Source organism: Gossypium raimondii, chromosome 6 (assembly GCF_025698545.1).
Source record: "Gossypium raimondii isolate GPD5lz chromosome 6, ASM2569854v1, whole genome shotgun sequence".
Taxonomy (NCBI): domain Eukaryota; kingdom Viridiplantae; phylum Streptophyta; class Magnoliopsida; order Malvales; family Malvaceae; genus Gossypium; species Gossypium raimondii.
In genome coordinates this window covers 29064634-29081708 of record NC_068570.1, presented here as the reverse complement: position 1 = coordinate 29081708, position 17075 = coordinate 29064634, and the positions used below count along the sequence as shown (strand labels likewise).

General features: G+C 32.6%; 1 protein-coding gene and 2 long non-coding RNA genes across 3 annotated transcripts; 2 read left to right on the top strand and 1 right to left on the bottom strand.

Annotated features, from left to right (window-relative positions):
* The first annotated feature begins 833 nt into the window (after positions 1-833).
* On the top strand, positions 834-2125 carry LOC128041844 (uncharacterized). The gene is made up of 2 exons (XR_008196752.1): positions 834-929; positions 1947-2125. It is a non-coding gene; the product is annotated as an uncharacterized LOC128041844 (long non-coding RNA).
* A 6348-nt stretch (positions 2126-8473) lies between these two features.
* Positions 8474-10970, bottom strand: LOC105774300 (uncharacterized). The gene is made up of 2 exons (XR_008197125.1): positions 10379-10970; positions 8474-9065 (listed from the first exon to the last, which is right to left on the bottom strand). It is a non-coding gene; the product is annotated as an uncharacterized LOC105774300 (long non-coding RNA).
* Positions 10968-15317, top strand: LOC105774299 (probable serine/threonine-protein kinase At1g54610). Its single transcript, XM_012596745.2, has 7 exons — positions 10968-11603; positions 12049-12333; positions 12424-12741; positions 12828-13049; positions 13741-13826; positions 14550-14652; positions 14834-15317. Exons 1-7 carry the CDS (start codon positions 11229-11231, stop codon positions 15176-15178), a joined length of 1734 nt encoding a protein of 577 aa, XP_012452199.1. The 5' UTR covers positions 10968-11228; the 3' UTR covers positions 15179-15317.
* The last annotated feature ends 1758 nt before the right edge of the window (positions 15318-17075 follow it).

Here is a 17075-nt window from a genome sequence, read left to right as displayed (position 1 = left end):
TGAATTTAATTGTGTGAAATTTTCGTGTTTTAATTTTGTCATTTGAGTGTCCGATTAAATAAAAGGATTAAATCGCTTAAAATAAAAATTTAGGGGTTAAATCTAAAAGTACCTAATTGTTGTTGTCTTTTTAAAATGGGGGATTAATGATGCAATTAGACTAAAACATAGATAGTGGGTGGCTAAGTATTAAAATAACCTTATTATATATGTTTTGTTTATTTATTTTAAAGGTTAAATTAGTGAATTAATAAATAATGTATAGTATAATGAAATAAAACATAAAATAAGCCATTGTCATCATCTTTTACACGAAACTAAAGAAAGAAAAAGAGAAGAAAGCTTGGCTAGGTTTGGCACTTGTTCATCTTGATTAAGGTTAGTTTTGTTTCGATTTTAATAATTTTTACGTTTTGAGATTGTTGCTTCGTGTTCTTCAAAACCCATGTCTTAATTTTGTGAATTGATGAATATTTTGAGTTATGCCATTGATGAATATTTGTGTTTTGTGATGTTTGATGATGAATAATGGAAGATATGTCTTAGATTAACATGTTTTGTATTGGTATTTTTGATGAATTTGAGTATTTAAGGCTAAATTGTGAAAATAAATTTTTGAGGGACTAAAATGTGAAACAAATGCAATGTTTGGACTTATATGAGAACCATGAATATTCGGCCCTTGTGTGGTATGGGCAAATTTTGTGTATTTTGTGTTTTGTGCAAAAAGAACTAAATTGCAAAAAGTGTAAAATGTTAGGGGTAAAATGGTAATTTTCCCATTTATGTATTGTTGGACTAAATTGAATGTTTTGATGAATAAAAAGGTTAAATTTGATTATGTTTAGATCAAGGAACGAAGAAAACGAATTTGGATCGGGGAAAGTCGAAAGTAATCGAATAGTCGATCGTGTTTGCTGATATCCGAGGTAAGTCTATTAGCTATTAAATGTTATTAAATTAGTATATATGTATGTATATGTATTTTATTTTTTGCTGAACGATAATTTAAAGTATATTTATTTAATATTGTATAAATGATTTATATACAAGTATTTCTAATGCTTGAACAAATAAGTTTATACTTATATAAATATTTGCAAATGGTTAAGGTATGAAAGGTATATAAGTATATAAATATATATATATATTTATATATATATATGTTTTTGAACATGGTTGAAGTATGAGGGTTTCATATGTATATACAATATTCAAATTCACGTTTGTATATACAATATGTCTAGCAGGCTAAGTGCCGGTGTACTAAATCAGGCTTTGAGCCTAGCAGGCTAAATGCCGGTGAATCTGTTTAAAATTGTGTGAGAATATGCAATGGATATATCTATGATTTTTTATTATATGAAATCGATGAATACATATGTACATTAGATATATGTGGTTGTTAAACATATATATGTTGAGCTTATGTGTTTGATAATTAATCATGTATGCATTTGATATATATATATATATATATACATGTACTCATTATATATATATATTCGAATGTATGTGTTAGCTATGTATTCGGTATAAATTCATAATGAGTATATTTATATACAAACAAATATAAAATGTGATTGATGTATATATATGTGTTAGATTGAATTGATTTAGAGCTTACCATTAGATGAGTGTACATATACAATCGGTTTGATATGTGTATAATATGTATATATGCTCGATTGTATACATTCAATTGTAATGTTGTTTTGTATAATATATATATTAAATTGAATTCATCCGCGGTATACATATCGACTATAAATGAAATGGTGCGAGTACAATAATGTATGAATGTTAGTTGGTCGTGTTAGTTGAAATTTCATAAAATAGATTAGAAGGTTATGTTATTTATTTATTTATATATATATTTGATATCATTGTAGACTTACTAAGCTATAAAAGCTTACTTCGTTTGGTTTTATTCATTTGTTTTATAGATTTTGGAGACGCGTTACGAGCTCGGGGATCGTCAGCAAAGTTCATCACTCTATCTACTATTTCGGTACTTAAATATTTGAACTCAACTTATGGCATGTATAGGCTGGACGAGGTTTTGAATGTTACATTATAAATTCTGTATATGAAATTAATAGTCATGCGAAAATGACTTATTTCCTATGATTGAATTTGGTTTCGTTGCATTTGTTAAAAAAAAAAGAAAAAAAATAATAACAAACAAAAAGTTGTATTTGTTCGGTAATGCCTCGTAACCCTAATTTAGTGACGGAGACGGGTTAGGGGTGTTACACGTTACCATTATTATTTCAGTTTCTTTTCTGTGTATATAAATAAACTGTTTTATAATAATGTCCTGAGTCAAGTATTATTGTTGGATAAGACAACGATAATGCATTAAGACTAACATGTAGTTGATTGATGATAAAGAGTTGTCATTGATATGGAATGTCAGAATCATTACATGAATATGTGTGTTAGAGAACAACATATTGGACTGACCCGTTATGAGTATGTTTCTTGGATTATTATGTAATTGTCACGACATTACTCATAATGATTAATATTTATATGATTCTCAGACTTGAGATCATCATAATCCCAACATCGTGAGTTGTATATTTTGATCTGATCAAGCGTATCAGAATCGGTTGTTCTATAAAGACTGATGTTGGATATACCACAATCTATGTAGAGGGATATGGTTGGTCGATATAGGATAAGTCCCTCCTACATAATAGGAGTAATATCTTAGGCCACTTGATTAAGTGAGACTAGAAATGCATGGCCATGCTCAAATAAGTTGATATTAGATGTCATACTTATTTGTATATCGTAGTCTACTTAAGATATCAAGGAACATGGAATGGACAATGCAAGTGTGACTATTCCATGACTTGTGTCCAATCCAGATATAAAGGACTTAAGGATTATTGCATAAAAGGTTAATCATAAAAAAAGGTTATGTCGAATCATGATCTCTTGTGACTTAGGTAGCAATGATGCATTGCTAGATGCCACTCATTGCTTGTAGCATTAGAATCATTCTAATGTTACTGCTAACGTTATAGGAACCTACAGGGTCACACCCTATAGTTGAAATGAACGGAATAAACCATAGTTGGTATTGTTTTTGGGGTCTCTTGAATTAAATTAATTATAGAATTAATTTAATTCGGTAATCAAATTTCCAACACATTATGTACAAGGTTGTTGTATGTATAATGACGACATGAATTTGGTTAGCATAAGAATTCAAATAAATATATGGTTTACTGAACTTATATTGTAATTAATGTAATTATAATTTTCGGTATAAAAATATTATTATATTTATTTAATTCCTAAAAACCCTAAAACAAAAGGATATATATATAATCCCGTTTTTCTTTGTTTGAGCCTAGCAGCCATCAAAGAAAAATAACTCTCAAAATTGTTTTGGGGATTCCTTCCGTTCGTAGTCAACTGGGTGGATTACGTAGAGGCCGGGATCACGATAGATTACGGCTTGGTTCGACAGCAGATCAGACTACTCGTTGTTGAGGTGTTGCTGTCTACTCTGAATAAACATTAGGTAATTTCGTAACCTTGATCACCCCGATTCGTTTCTCACACATGGATCCATGGTTAGGGTCGTCGATTTTATTTTTTTTCGCTGCGCCGTAGGGGTGCCGCCGATCCAACAAGACATGCATCTGAGTTCCCTGAATACCCAAATATAATACCTTCTCACCTATTGGTGGCAAATTCTGAATTGAAATAGTTGTACATAGGCCAACAATTCGCATACAAAGAGGATTGCGTATTTGCCATCAAGCGGTATAGCATGAATGTGTGAGTTGACTACAAAGTCATTAAATCTACATCGACATTATATGTTGGGGAGTGTTGGAGGTCTTCAAATGGGTGCAACTGATAGGTACGAGCTGCATTTATCTAGAGGTCGCAACTGTGGGAAAATCAAAAATTTTGAACGGCCACATACATGACTGCTACACGTATGATGCAAGACCATCACAAACTTGATGGGAAAACAATCTATAACTGCATCATGCCGCTGGTGAAAGACATGCCAACCATTATTGTATTAGCCCTCATTGTCGACATGCAAGGCCAGTTTCAGTACAGAGTGTCGTACAAGAAAGCATGGTGGGCTAAACAGATGGTCATGGAGCATTTATATGGAGATTGAGATGTGTTGTACAATGAACTTTAGGGATGGTTTATTGATATAGCTCTTTTGTGACAATCCAAAAATACTTCTAGATCAGTCTCAATGTATCTGAATTCCTAAAACAAAAGAGGCGTTCTTAAGATCTTTTATCTCAAAATGCTTAGATAAAAAAAACCTCTTGATTCCGTGCAATAAGCCGATATCATTAGTGATAAGAAAAATGTTTTTGACATATAAAACTAAGAATATATAATTATTCTCACTGAATTTTTTGTATACATAATCATCAACAATAATCATCTCAAAATCAAATGAGACAATTACTTGATGAAAATTGTAGTACCATTGACGAGAAGTTTGTTTGAGTCCATAATTGAATTTTGTTAATTTGCAACCATATTCTTTGGGTCTCCTGACCCAAAATTTTCTGGTTGTACCATATAAATTGTTTCTTTATTGTCGCCATTGAAAAACACGGTCTTAACATCCATCTAATGTAACTCAAGATCAAAATGAGCAACAAGCACCATGATTGTCTTGAAAGAGTCTTTCGATGAAACTCAAGAGAAAGTATCTGTAAAATCAAATCCTTCTTTCTGATAATATCCTTTAGCTACAAGATGCACCTTATACCTCTCTACATTACCACTTGCATCCCTCTTGGTTTTAAATATCCATTTACAACCAATTGATTTTGCACCTTCAGGTAATGGGACAAGTTCCCAAACTTTATTGCCTTGCATAGACTTAGAATTAGAATTTTTCATGGTCTAACGAAAGTTGATTGGACCATCTTCCATCATCCTATTGTCATTCTCATATCCTTAGAGAAATACAATATAATCATCTGAAATAACATTTCTTCTCTCTTTCATGGACATCTTTAATGACACTTGTTCTTGAGGTTGTTGAGTTTGTTCTTCTGGAATAATTACTTCATCTTGAATAAGGAGTTGTTCAAATATTGTCTTGTTGAGGTTCTGGATTTACTTCTTGATCAATGGTAGGTATGAGAACTTAAACATCGTCAAAAGTGACAGCAAGAACTAAGTTAAAATCAAATTCCTCCTCAAAAGCTATGTCTCTAACCTTATTTCTCCCTCCAAACTCAACATCCTCAAAAAAGGTTAGAGTTCCCGTCTCAAAAATATTCCTAATAGTGCGATCATAAAACTTGTATCCCCTAGATCACTCAGAAGAACTAGTAAAGTAGCTGCTCACTATTTTGGAGTCCAATTTCTTTCCACGTGGCCAAGGCCTTGCCTTAACTGGACATCCCAAATTTGAAAGTGCTTTAAACTAGGCTTTTGACCTGTCCAAAGCTCATAAGGTGTTTTTGCAACTGTTTTACTGGGTACTCTATTTAGAATGTAAGTTGTTGTCTTTAGAGGCACTAGCCAAATGTGCACTTTCAGACTTATCATGTTTCAACATTTCTTTCTCTTGCACACAATGAGAAATGAGCTCATTTAGAGTTCATTTCTCCTTTTGATAGTTGTAACTAATTTTAAATTGGTTAAACTCTACAGGAAGTGATACCAAAACCATAAGAATAAGCAATTCCTCAGAAAGCTCGATCTTAAGTGCCTTAAGTCTTGAAGCAACATGAAACATCTCCATAATATACTCTCTCATGTTTCCTTGACCCTTATACTTCATAGACATCAAAGAAGTCAGAAGTGATGTCATCTCAACCTTATAGTTTTTTGCAAAACATTTCTCAATTTCGTTAAGGGAACCCTTGACCTGAGTAATTTCTTCAAATTCTATGTCCCTAAAGGCTTTTGGACTGCTATGTGAATGATCATTAGACTCATGCAGTTTGAACAATCTCACCTCTCAAAATTCCTTTTAGCATCAAGGGTGTTTGCTACAGTGAGAGGTGTGGGTTGTTCTTCCTTTAGTGTAAGGTCTATGTCCCTAAAGCCAAGCACCAGAAGTACTGCATTTTCTATTCATTGAAATTAGTCCCATTAAGCATAAGTATAGAATTTATATTAGCGGATATTGTGATAACAGAAGATGAACTAGCCGAATATAGAACAAAATAGATAAAAACAAGTTCACATCAATATTCATAAGTAAACAATAAATTCAAAATAGTGGCTAATCTCATCTCAAGATACCAAACACAACAATAATATCAAGTCTTTGGACAGTAATATTAACAATAACAATACTCTTATTGTAGCAATCAAACATTGACAATAAATTATTAGGCCAAACAATGAATCAATCTTTAGACTAACTTATTGCTCACATAAAATACCTTATAATTGTCACACATTTATCACCACAGATGTTGAAATTCTTTTAAATATTAACTTACCTTTGGGTCAATTAATAATGGCATGAATCACAAAAACATATAATCATCTTGATATTTTAAATAAACAAATGTACATAAAATAAATCACTTTGGTAGTATTTTGTTTCAACTAATCTATTTAAAATATTAGCCATCCTTAATCAAAACTCAAAGCCAAAATATGAATTTATTTGTTTCAAAATATTTCAAATTTAAACCAAAATAATTTGAATAAAGGTAAATCTCATCTCAAGATATCAAACACTCCATTAATATTTCATCTTCGGACAAAAATATTAACTTGTAAGTGATATCTTATTGTAGTAATAAAAAAACTGACAATAAAAACATGTTGAACAATAAATCTTCCATTGGGTCGATTTATTGCTCACATGTAAAACTGATTAATTGTCACATGTTTATTAGCACAGTTGCACATGTAATTTAGTAAAATATTAACCTTCCTTTGGGTCGATCAATATTAACGTAACTTAAGTTACGTGCACACAACATTTTATATTTTAAAACAAAATAATTTCAATAACAAATATTACTTTGACAACTTATTATTTCAATTAAGTTATTTTAAAAATATATAAACATACCCATATTCAAATTTAAATTGTTCATAACAATAATTCAAAATAAAATTGTCTCATTGCTGAATGAGAAATTAAATACCTTAATCTTTGACAAATTATAAGCAACCATTAAATTGAACCAAACTTAAAACCAAATTCATATATCATAATTAACATGAGTTTATATCAAAACATCCAAAAACTGAATAAATATTCATAGCAGAAAATTAACAACTTCAACGAATATCCATTAAACTAATTTGGTAAAATATTATAATTTAACTAAATATTTGAAATCATAATAGGTCAAAATCAAATACTCATAAAAATAACCTAAATTCATCCTTAAAATACTACGACCATATATATTTAAAAAAAAAAAAAGCCAAAGCAATATCACTGCCTTCACCTATATTGAATCCCTCCAACAATGCACTAAATCCCAAAGCAATTCTTATGAACTAAAGCAATTGTGCGAAAATCTCATATCAATTCGAATGCTGCCAAATTTGCAGAGCATTTGTGTGAAAAAAAATCAACTATTAGAGAATTTACAAAGTAACTGATGGAAAATTTTAAAATTTAAAGATAATTGCTTTTGTTTTCTCTATCCAACGAGAGATCAAACCAAATAAAATATTCCTTAATCGCATATAAATCAATGGTGATTGACTTGATAAGCGCATTCTTCCAACTTTTTTTAACACATAATAAAATTATAAGATTTATATCGCATAAATACATCCATATAAAACAAACTGATGCACTAACTTAAACCTAAATCCACCACCATCATCTTTCACTTAAAAAGCATTCATCTATAATACCAATAAACACGGCAGAAATCAGTCAATTTATATTGCTTTAAAACCCTAAAAGTTTTAAATCTAAAAGATTTATTAGGTGTATCATGTATGATCAAAACACCAAATTCAGAACAAATTAATTCAAAAAAAAAAACATAAAAAAATCAATTCTTTTTCAATGATTTGACATGATGAGGCTCAGATGCCACTTGTCAGAACCGAAAATAAAATCTAATATAAAATTTTATTAACCAGGATCTATCATGTCAAATCATCAAGAACAAAAATGCGAAAACATATTTGAATTTATTGATTTCTTGGAATCTTCGATCTTGTCGTTTTGATATTCCAAATTAGCACACAAGTAATTAAAAGAATATGACTTTCTGTTTTCTAAAGATGATATATTAGAAAAGTTACGTATATGTGTAATTTGGAGACTATAACCTTAATATATATAGCTTTTGCACTAACTCTAATTTCTAATAAACATATCATCAATTAGAAATTAGTTACTAAGATCTTGACACATACTTTATTTAATAGCTAAATCTTAATACAACCAAATTGGATTAGTTTTAATTTGGGCTAATCTTTTATGATAGTAAATAATAATATGTAATTATTCTTACAATATATATGTGATGAACATATATTCTAACAATTGCTTAAATAATTGTTTTGACAAAAAGGATTTCATACTAGAAAATGGAAAAAGGAGAAAAATTGGAAAATCATAGTGATGATATATCATAAAGACCAACAAAACATGGTTGTGACAATCATCTGTAGACAGACAAAGAACAACAAGTTGACAAAATTTAAGTAGCTTGTTTCCTCCTTGTTAGCTTCTGTTTGACTTCTGCAGTGCAAAAATCGCGTCACATGAGATGGCGAGCTAAGTCCACATCTAAGTAGAGCTGTACAACATTACAGCTTCAACAGTTTTATCATCCCTCACATTCATTTCCATATGGCATATGCAAGAGTAACCAAAAACAGCAAAGATATGATCCGCAGTGCCTTCTGCTGATAAAACATCCTTGTTTCAAGACCGTCAAGTCGAACCTCAATCCTTGCTATCCGTGCCTCTAACATTGCTATTCTGGTTTCCCATGGATGCCATCCAGTTGCCACAGTGTTTGTGACATTTCTGGTCCTTGGTTCATGATCTTCACTTGAAGGTGAATCATCTTCCCATGGTTGATAATTACACATCTTAAGTAACTCAGCTTGCTGCAGTAACAAGCAAAATTCTAACATAGTGGTAAAACAATATAAAAAGTTCACCAAATTAAGTTTCTCGAATAGCTCAATATTCCATAATTCATGTTGCATGTAGAAGATTATAAGGTAAAGATCAAGGTTGAATCCTTTACTTGTTGATGTCTATCCAATAAGGTTAGCCCAGGGTTAGGTTACTGTCACTCAGACTTCTCTTTGCCTGCATTGATTAACTCACAAATGCAAATTCAAACATTGATACCTCAAATTCTGTCATAAAGATCAGATATACTTCTTGAGCCTTAAAAATCTATCCTACTGAAACACCTTATTTTAGGAAAAAGTGAAGTGTATGAATGTATATGAGACACCTTAGTTTTGACAAGGGACTATAGGATTAGGATAGTAACAGAAGCTTCCTGAGCTGACATATAATCGCCAAAAGAAGATAGAATAACCAGCTTGAGTTATAGAAATGGTATTTGCTGCAGATATCAGCTTCTTCAACTGACACCAGGAAATGCATATAAGCTCATAATACTCAAGTTCTAGCATCTGGCTCTGATGGAGTCAAGGGTGGTATGAAACACAAGGAATGTAAATGCCAGACATTTCCAGAATTGGTTTTAACAAGAGCAAACCATCAAACTGCTTTTCAACAAGGAAATTCGCTTGGGAAATCAGATACGTACTCAACCTAAACATTACTAATATATCACATGCATTTTCATGATTACTTTTTAACTTTTAAGTAACAATAATTCAGGACAGCTCACACTTATTTTCAGTGCTTCTACTGTTGTTGCACTATTAAGGAGGCTGTTCAACTAAGGATTTGCATCTCCCCTCAGCTAGCTATCTATACTAGGAGCAATAGTCTCTGTTGTTCTTAGAGTCTTACTGGATAAGTTCTGTTGTTTTGATGTTGGATGTTGATGATTTTCTATTTTCTATATTTTGGAACTGGCTGATGTTGTTGTTGCTGCTATTCCACTAAGAAAGAAGAGATAAAGAATCATCCTTAATTATTGTTCCACTAATTCATTGATTAGAACCAACAAAACCTATTATTATCATGAACTCCCTTTTACACTGCTGCAAATATCTCAGCCAAGCCAATAAAGAACCTAACCTAAGAATCTTGGATTGGACCCATATGATTCTTTCCCTTGTTTGACGCAGCCGAAGGAAAAAGCTTTAAAATGATACCCTAAAAGTTAAATAAACCAAGCAAACAAATTCAAGTGCTCAATTTTTGGCTAAAACAAAGAAAATGCTCAGAACCCAAAACCATTAAAAAGAAAATAAAGGAAAAAAAGACGTGCCTGGAAGAAAGAAAAGTCGTTGTCCTAGAAGCCCAAGGCCTGAATGTCCCCAAGCAAAGGTTAAGGTGAGGCATACAAGCTTCAACAAGTAAAGGAGGAGAGAAAGACGAGGCACAACAAAGCATAAATTTCTTTTGGCTTGGACATTATAGAGGAGCTCAGGGTAGTAATAACAGCTGCAGCAGTGCAGGTGAGAGAGAAATCTGTATCCTCCCTTCCCCCAACAGCTATAGCAGCTGCCGATTGACAAGTCATCCAGATAAGATGGTTGGCACCCTTTCTGTGGTCCCCATAGTCATGACATGACATGGCAAAACCCTATTGGACAGTTTTGCTGTAGATTCCATGATCAAGATCCATTTAAGTTCAATTTGTCACGTGACCTTGCATCTTCCAGGTGGCAAAATGCATTGGTTCACTCATTCCAGTAGCAACACTTGAGCTTTCAAGTTTCAACTATTTGTCTCCCGCCTTAAACAGTTATGATAAATACATTTGGCAATTCCATGAATGGGGGTTTCAAGTTTCACTATTTTTGTCTCAATGAGCGGCAAAAGCGAGACAAAAAGGAATTCCGAAAGGAAATATTCGAATGAAACAAAAAAAGGAAAAGAAAAGAAGAGATCCTTTTGGTTTCACCCATACAGCAAACTTCCAACAATGCCGGCTTAGGACGGCCATTTTTGTCACCTTCTTCTTCTTCTATTTCCTTCTTTTCCTTCTTTAAACTCTTCCAAGTGTCATCTTTTCCCTTTTTATTCTCTTCTTCTTGGCCTTTTCTCTACTTTGTTTCTCATTATTAAACCATCAAGAAGGAGAAGCCTTTTTGGTTGCTGAAACAAAGAAATGGGTTGTGTTCAAGGCAAGAACCCAATGAAATCACCACCTAGGGGCTTAGAGAAGCTAAAAATGGAAAATGGGTATAAAGGAAAAGGAGCATTTGCCGCTCATAGAAGGTCGACTGGTCAGAGGTATACTGATCCAGATCGGGTTCATAGGCCCGAACCGCCAAAAAAGCTTAATGGATTTGGTAGTGCTGATGGTGTTGTTGCCGGTAAAGAAAAAGAGAGTAGCAATGAAACTGTTGAAAGGAGAAATGTTTTGGTTGCTGGAGATGAAATGGTTGACGGATGGCCTAAATGGCTAATTGACAATATCCCTAAAGAGGTTTTGGCTGGTTTGGTTCCAAAAAGTGCCGAGTCGTATGATAAGCTTGATAAGGTAAATCTCTGAGTCTGAACTTTGATGTTACATCTAATTACTCTGGTAACAATGGCTGGCTGACTATCAAATAACTGTAATAAGTAGAATTTGGATTTTCAATAACTTGTTTACAATCTGAAAACGTATGTCCTTTTGTTTAATATGAAATTCCTTGGCTGACATCATTTGGTTGCCAAGAAAGTGATGGAAAGAAAAAGCAATCACTACTATCTTTGATGCTATCCTTCTCTGCTCCAACCTTGGTGAGAATGTTGAACAATCTCAACTTGACAAGGCCAAGTTGGTTGTATTAGGATCTTCTGAGTTGCTCTCATTATATTATTATTATGGTCATCATTATCGTCTTTGATTCCGTGAGTAACTGATGCAACTTAAAACATTATAAACTTATATGGTAAGAAATGCAAATGATGTAAAATTTCTTTATGTTGTTTGGTTATAGATAGGCCAGGGTACCTACAGCAATGTGTATAAAGCTCGAGATAAGGTAACTGGAAAGATAGTTGCCTTGAAGAAGGTCCGTTTTGACACATCAGAACCTGAGAGTGTGAAATTTATGGCACGAGAGATAATGATATTACAGAAGTTGGATCATCCCAATGTAGTGAAGCTTGAGGGATTGGCAACATCAAGAATGCAATATAGTCTTTATCTAGTTTTTGACTTCATGCATTCGGATCTGGCAAGAATCATGTTTCGTCCTGAGGAAAGGCTTACTGAGCCACAGGTTGGATTTCTTTGCCTCTTTACTCTTTCTGGGACTTCAGGAATTGGAGACACTAGTTCAATCAGTTTCTATCTTGAATCCTTGGTGCAGATAAAATGTTACATGCATCAGCTGCTTTCGGGTTTGCAACACTGCCACGAGAGGGGCATTTTACATCGGGATATTAAAGGATCAAATTTGCTGATTGACAAAAGCGGGATGCTAAAGATTGCTGACTTTGGGCTTGCAAATTATTTTTCTCCAAACCGGAAATGTCCTCTCACAAGCCGAGTTGTGACACTATGGTATAGAGCCCCTGAGCTGTTGTTAGGTTCAACAGATTATGGAGTTGGAATTGATCTTTGGAGTGCTGGATGCCTTTTGGGTGAGATGTTTGCAGGGAGGCCAATCATGCCAGGTAGAACAGAGGTAAGGCGTTCTAATATTCTTCACTAATCTGTATAATTCTTGGTGTTACTAGTTTCTCATATTAGAATTTGTTTTGGGGCATCCAGGTTGAGCAACTTCACAAGATTTTCAAGTTGTGCGGTACTCCATCAGAGGCATATTGGAAAAAGTTGAGGCTGTCAACAACTTTCCGACCTCCGCAATCATGCAAACCTAGTTTAGCGGATGCTTTCAGGAACTTTCCTCAGTCTTCCTTGGGTCTTTTAAGCACCCTTCTTGCTTTAGATCCTGCATACCGTGGTTCTGCATCTTCAGCGCTTCAAAATGAAGTATGAATTGGAAACTTATTTAGTACCATTCTATTTTTCTTTTTCTTTCTCTGCCGATGAAAAGGATGGCCTTTGAAACTTTACTCATCTTTATTTTTGTATTGTATCTAGCTTTGTTAGTTTCATTCCATCAGTGCATTGTGACTAACAACACTTGTCGAAATCAGTCTTCAGTATGCAGAAGTTCCTTCTTTCAATGTTGGAAAATAATGATATTACTTTTTCTGCTTCTTTTATATGGTAGAATTGCCAATTCAAAAAATTTATAGAGCTAATGATTTATCAATGGTTAATCAAAGTTTGATGATTAAGTTCAACACAAGTTTGATGTGTTAAAGGAGCCAATGATTCATGTATTCACTCTGTGTTTTAGCCTTAAGAAACACATATGAATTGACTTTGCATTCGCCAAATAAACTTTTCCTTTTCTTCCCCTTTGACTGTTTCTTTCTCTTAAACTAGTTGTCTGGCATTTACCCTTTTATTATGTTGTCTAATTAATTCTGCCATATTATTTTATTATTTGTACCATTTTGTCAGTTGGGATTTCTATACTCGTATATGTAATGACCATATAAGGTCCTACTCTTTAGTATGATTATGCCGCTGTTCTTGAGCTCTTGTTGCAATTATCAGATTACATCCGAACCTTATTCTTAACCTTGAGCTAAGAAATACTTTGTATTTGCAGTTTTTTCTCACAAGTCCACTAGCGTGCGACCTTTCTGGTCTTCCTGTTGTTTATAACAAGGATGATGAAGCCAATGAGCAGAGAAAGTAAGTTTCTTCTTCACAGATTGATTAGGAATCTTTTTGTACCAATCATGTTCAGATGTTTCTGCCTTCCAAGAGAAAAATTGGCAATTAATGTGGGGAGTCGCAATCAGAAGGGTGAATATGTTTTTGCATCATTTTGCTCATGATTTGATGCTACATCATCATTGGCTTGAATTTAAGAGCACTGTCAAGGTGCATGACTTGGTAGTAGACAAGTAAGAAGCTTTTGCATATCTAGGATTCCGAAAGAACTAGATTAAAAGTCTAAGATACAGTTTTTGCATGAAAAGATATGAATGAAGAATTTCAAAATAAGGATATTTCTATCTGCATAATCATGTTAGCGTAATAGAAATATACTGCCTGCATGCTAATCTGCCCCAAGATTTCTTGCTTGTCACAATGAAATCCAGATCCTACGTTTTGTAAGTCTGACGGCACACAAGAAACTTTGCACAAACACTCTACATTCAACCTTGACATGTATTACCAAGTACTTACAGTTAAATACAATGATAAATATGAAATTTCAAGTTTTTGGTCATGATTTATATAGTATTGTCACTTCCTAAGACGCGTGGAAAATGGCTTTTCCATTTGGTCATAGCAATAAGTAAAATTTGTGGTATTCAATTCAATCTTAATGCAAGTGTAGTTACATTTTGTTTTCCACGAAGGTAGAGCTTGCCATGCAGTACCTAATCACTTTTCTCATTTTTATAGGCATAGAAATCCAAATATAAGGCAACGGTCTCGAGCGCTTCGTGAACAGAGGAAACAGGATGAGGTGGGTGAAGAAAACGAAGATGACAACGTTCGTAGGGAGGTAAGGAATTTGGAACAAAGAGATGCGCATGTTATAATCAGACATCTGTCAAATCTATTCTAGTTTTCTATTATGTTTAAGCAAGTAGATGAACAAATTAAACAGAGTTAAGTTCCTGCTTTTAATGTTAGTAGTAGTTCTTGTCCCATAATAATAGTACACCAACTTTTGATTGTTTCAGGACAGTAAGACTCCTGAGCCAAATGTGCAAGTTCAAGAGGCTGGGAGTAGTACCACCAGCACCTCATCAGGTTCAAAGCAGACCCAGGTGGAGAGTCCTTCCCTATTGCTCTCTCCATTTGCTTCTTCTGGCCAAAAGACATCTCCAAACACCAATGTTTATTCTAATGGTAGTAAGAACATCAGAAACCGTCCCCCTTTACCCAAATCACAAACACGGGCCAAAAACTATCAGAAGAACAATGATAACACGTACAGAATAAGTCAAGTCAGTAGGTCTGCATCCACAAGGGAATTCAGTACTTCGAATGAAGGGAAGCAATTACCATATGCTACTTATGATTAGGCCATGCAAAATGACCAGGTGCTGCTGAGATTTTGCCTTCTTTTCTTTTCTTGAAGTACTCTGTCTTCTAAAGGTTTTCACTGATATATTCTTTCTCCCTAAACTTATCTTCGAGCAATAAAACATAACCATTGATGCAGATTTTTTGTCGTACTCAGATTAGTAATTAATAAGTTCCGTACATATCGGGATTGACTAACTAGCCTGCTTTCCAACGTAAAAGTTGGAATTTTAATGTTACATAAATAATAATTTTAATATATTTATGATAATATGATTTTCATCAAAATATATAAGGTTATTTGATACGAAATTGCTGATTGGATTTGAGGAAAAAATATTATAATAAATTGACATAAACCCTAATGATAGAGGATGTATTTTTATATAGTTTTATGTGTGCAGCCTAAGTATCAATTTATGTAGGACAACTTTTACTCTGACCATGTCCATTAACTAACCAAATAAATTTATAGGATATAATTTACTGTTAAAGGAAATAAAACCAATTACCTTAAATTGGTTAACAATTACTTTAAATGGGTACACTTAATTTTAGCTTTAATGGAATCTATAAAATAGGTTAAAATTTTGCATTAATGTAATAAAACATAAACTCACAAAACAAAATATAATATAATATTAATCATTATTGCCTGAATTGTAATATGAGTTATGATGGTTGCTAGTAGTTTAATTCAGAAGCTTACTTTTATTATATTATTATGAGTCAATATAATAGGTCCTTAAGTAATATCATTGTTACAACGATATCTTATAAAGACATTTCTATTTTAAATAATTTTGAGTAAATTATGTGCACACAATTATTGTAAACAAAAATACATTAAACACAATAATTGAGCTTAGAGTATCACATTGTTATAAAGTATTGTTCATAAATACAACCAAGACACCTTCTATATATATGTTCTTTAAATATCTTTGGTTGTGAGCCTTTAGTTAATGGATCTACAATTATAAAATCAATTCAAAATGTGTTTTATAACCATTCTTTGTTTTTAAACTTCATTCTCAATGGAAAATTATTTAATTTCATATGTTCTACACCTCTAGAGTAGTTGTCATTCTTAGAGAAAAATTTGTTGCAAAATTATCACAATAAATTTTCAATGGCTTGGTAATGATGTTGATTACCGCAAGTCTAAAATAAATTTTTACAACCATAATGCATGAATAGTGGCCTCAAAATATGCCACAAATTTTGCTTCCATTGTAGATGATGCAATGGTTGACTGTTTAACATTTTTCATAATATGACTCATTCAGCAAGTAAAAACAAATAGCCAAAAGTGGATATTCAACTATCAAAACATCTAGTAGAATGTATGTATGAAAATCTAATCACTTCCAACAATTTAGATATCCTATAATGATATTATAATTCTTTATGAACTACCCACAATAGAAGCATAAGAAATTGGTTTCATTCTTTTTCATTCTACATTATTCTTTAAACATTACTTAAGAATAAATTTGTCCCTTTTGCAATAAGAATAATTTTACTAAAAAATATGTATATTAAATCTCTTTAGAACTTTTTCGATCTGATTTTCTAAGAAAAAATAAAATGGTTGTGATCAATCACGAATACTTCAATTCCCATCACATAGGATGTCTTTTTCCATATAATTCATTTCAAAGTTATTCATCGTTTACAACAAATAAAGTATCATCAACTTAAAAGAACTAAGAAATTGAACTTTTTCCCATTGATCTATTGATATACATTAATCAATGACGTTTTCTTGAAAACCAAAACTTTATGATATCATTGAACTTAATGTATCATTGCCTTGAAGTTTGTTTAAGCCCATATATTAACTTTTTAAGCTTACACATAATATGACATTTTAATTCAATTAAGAAACCTTCA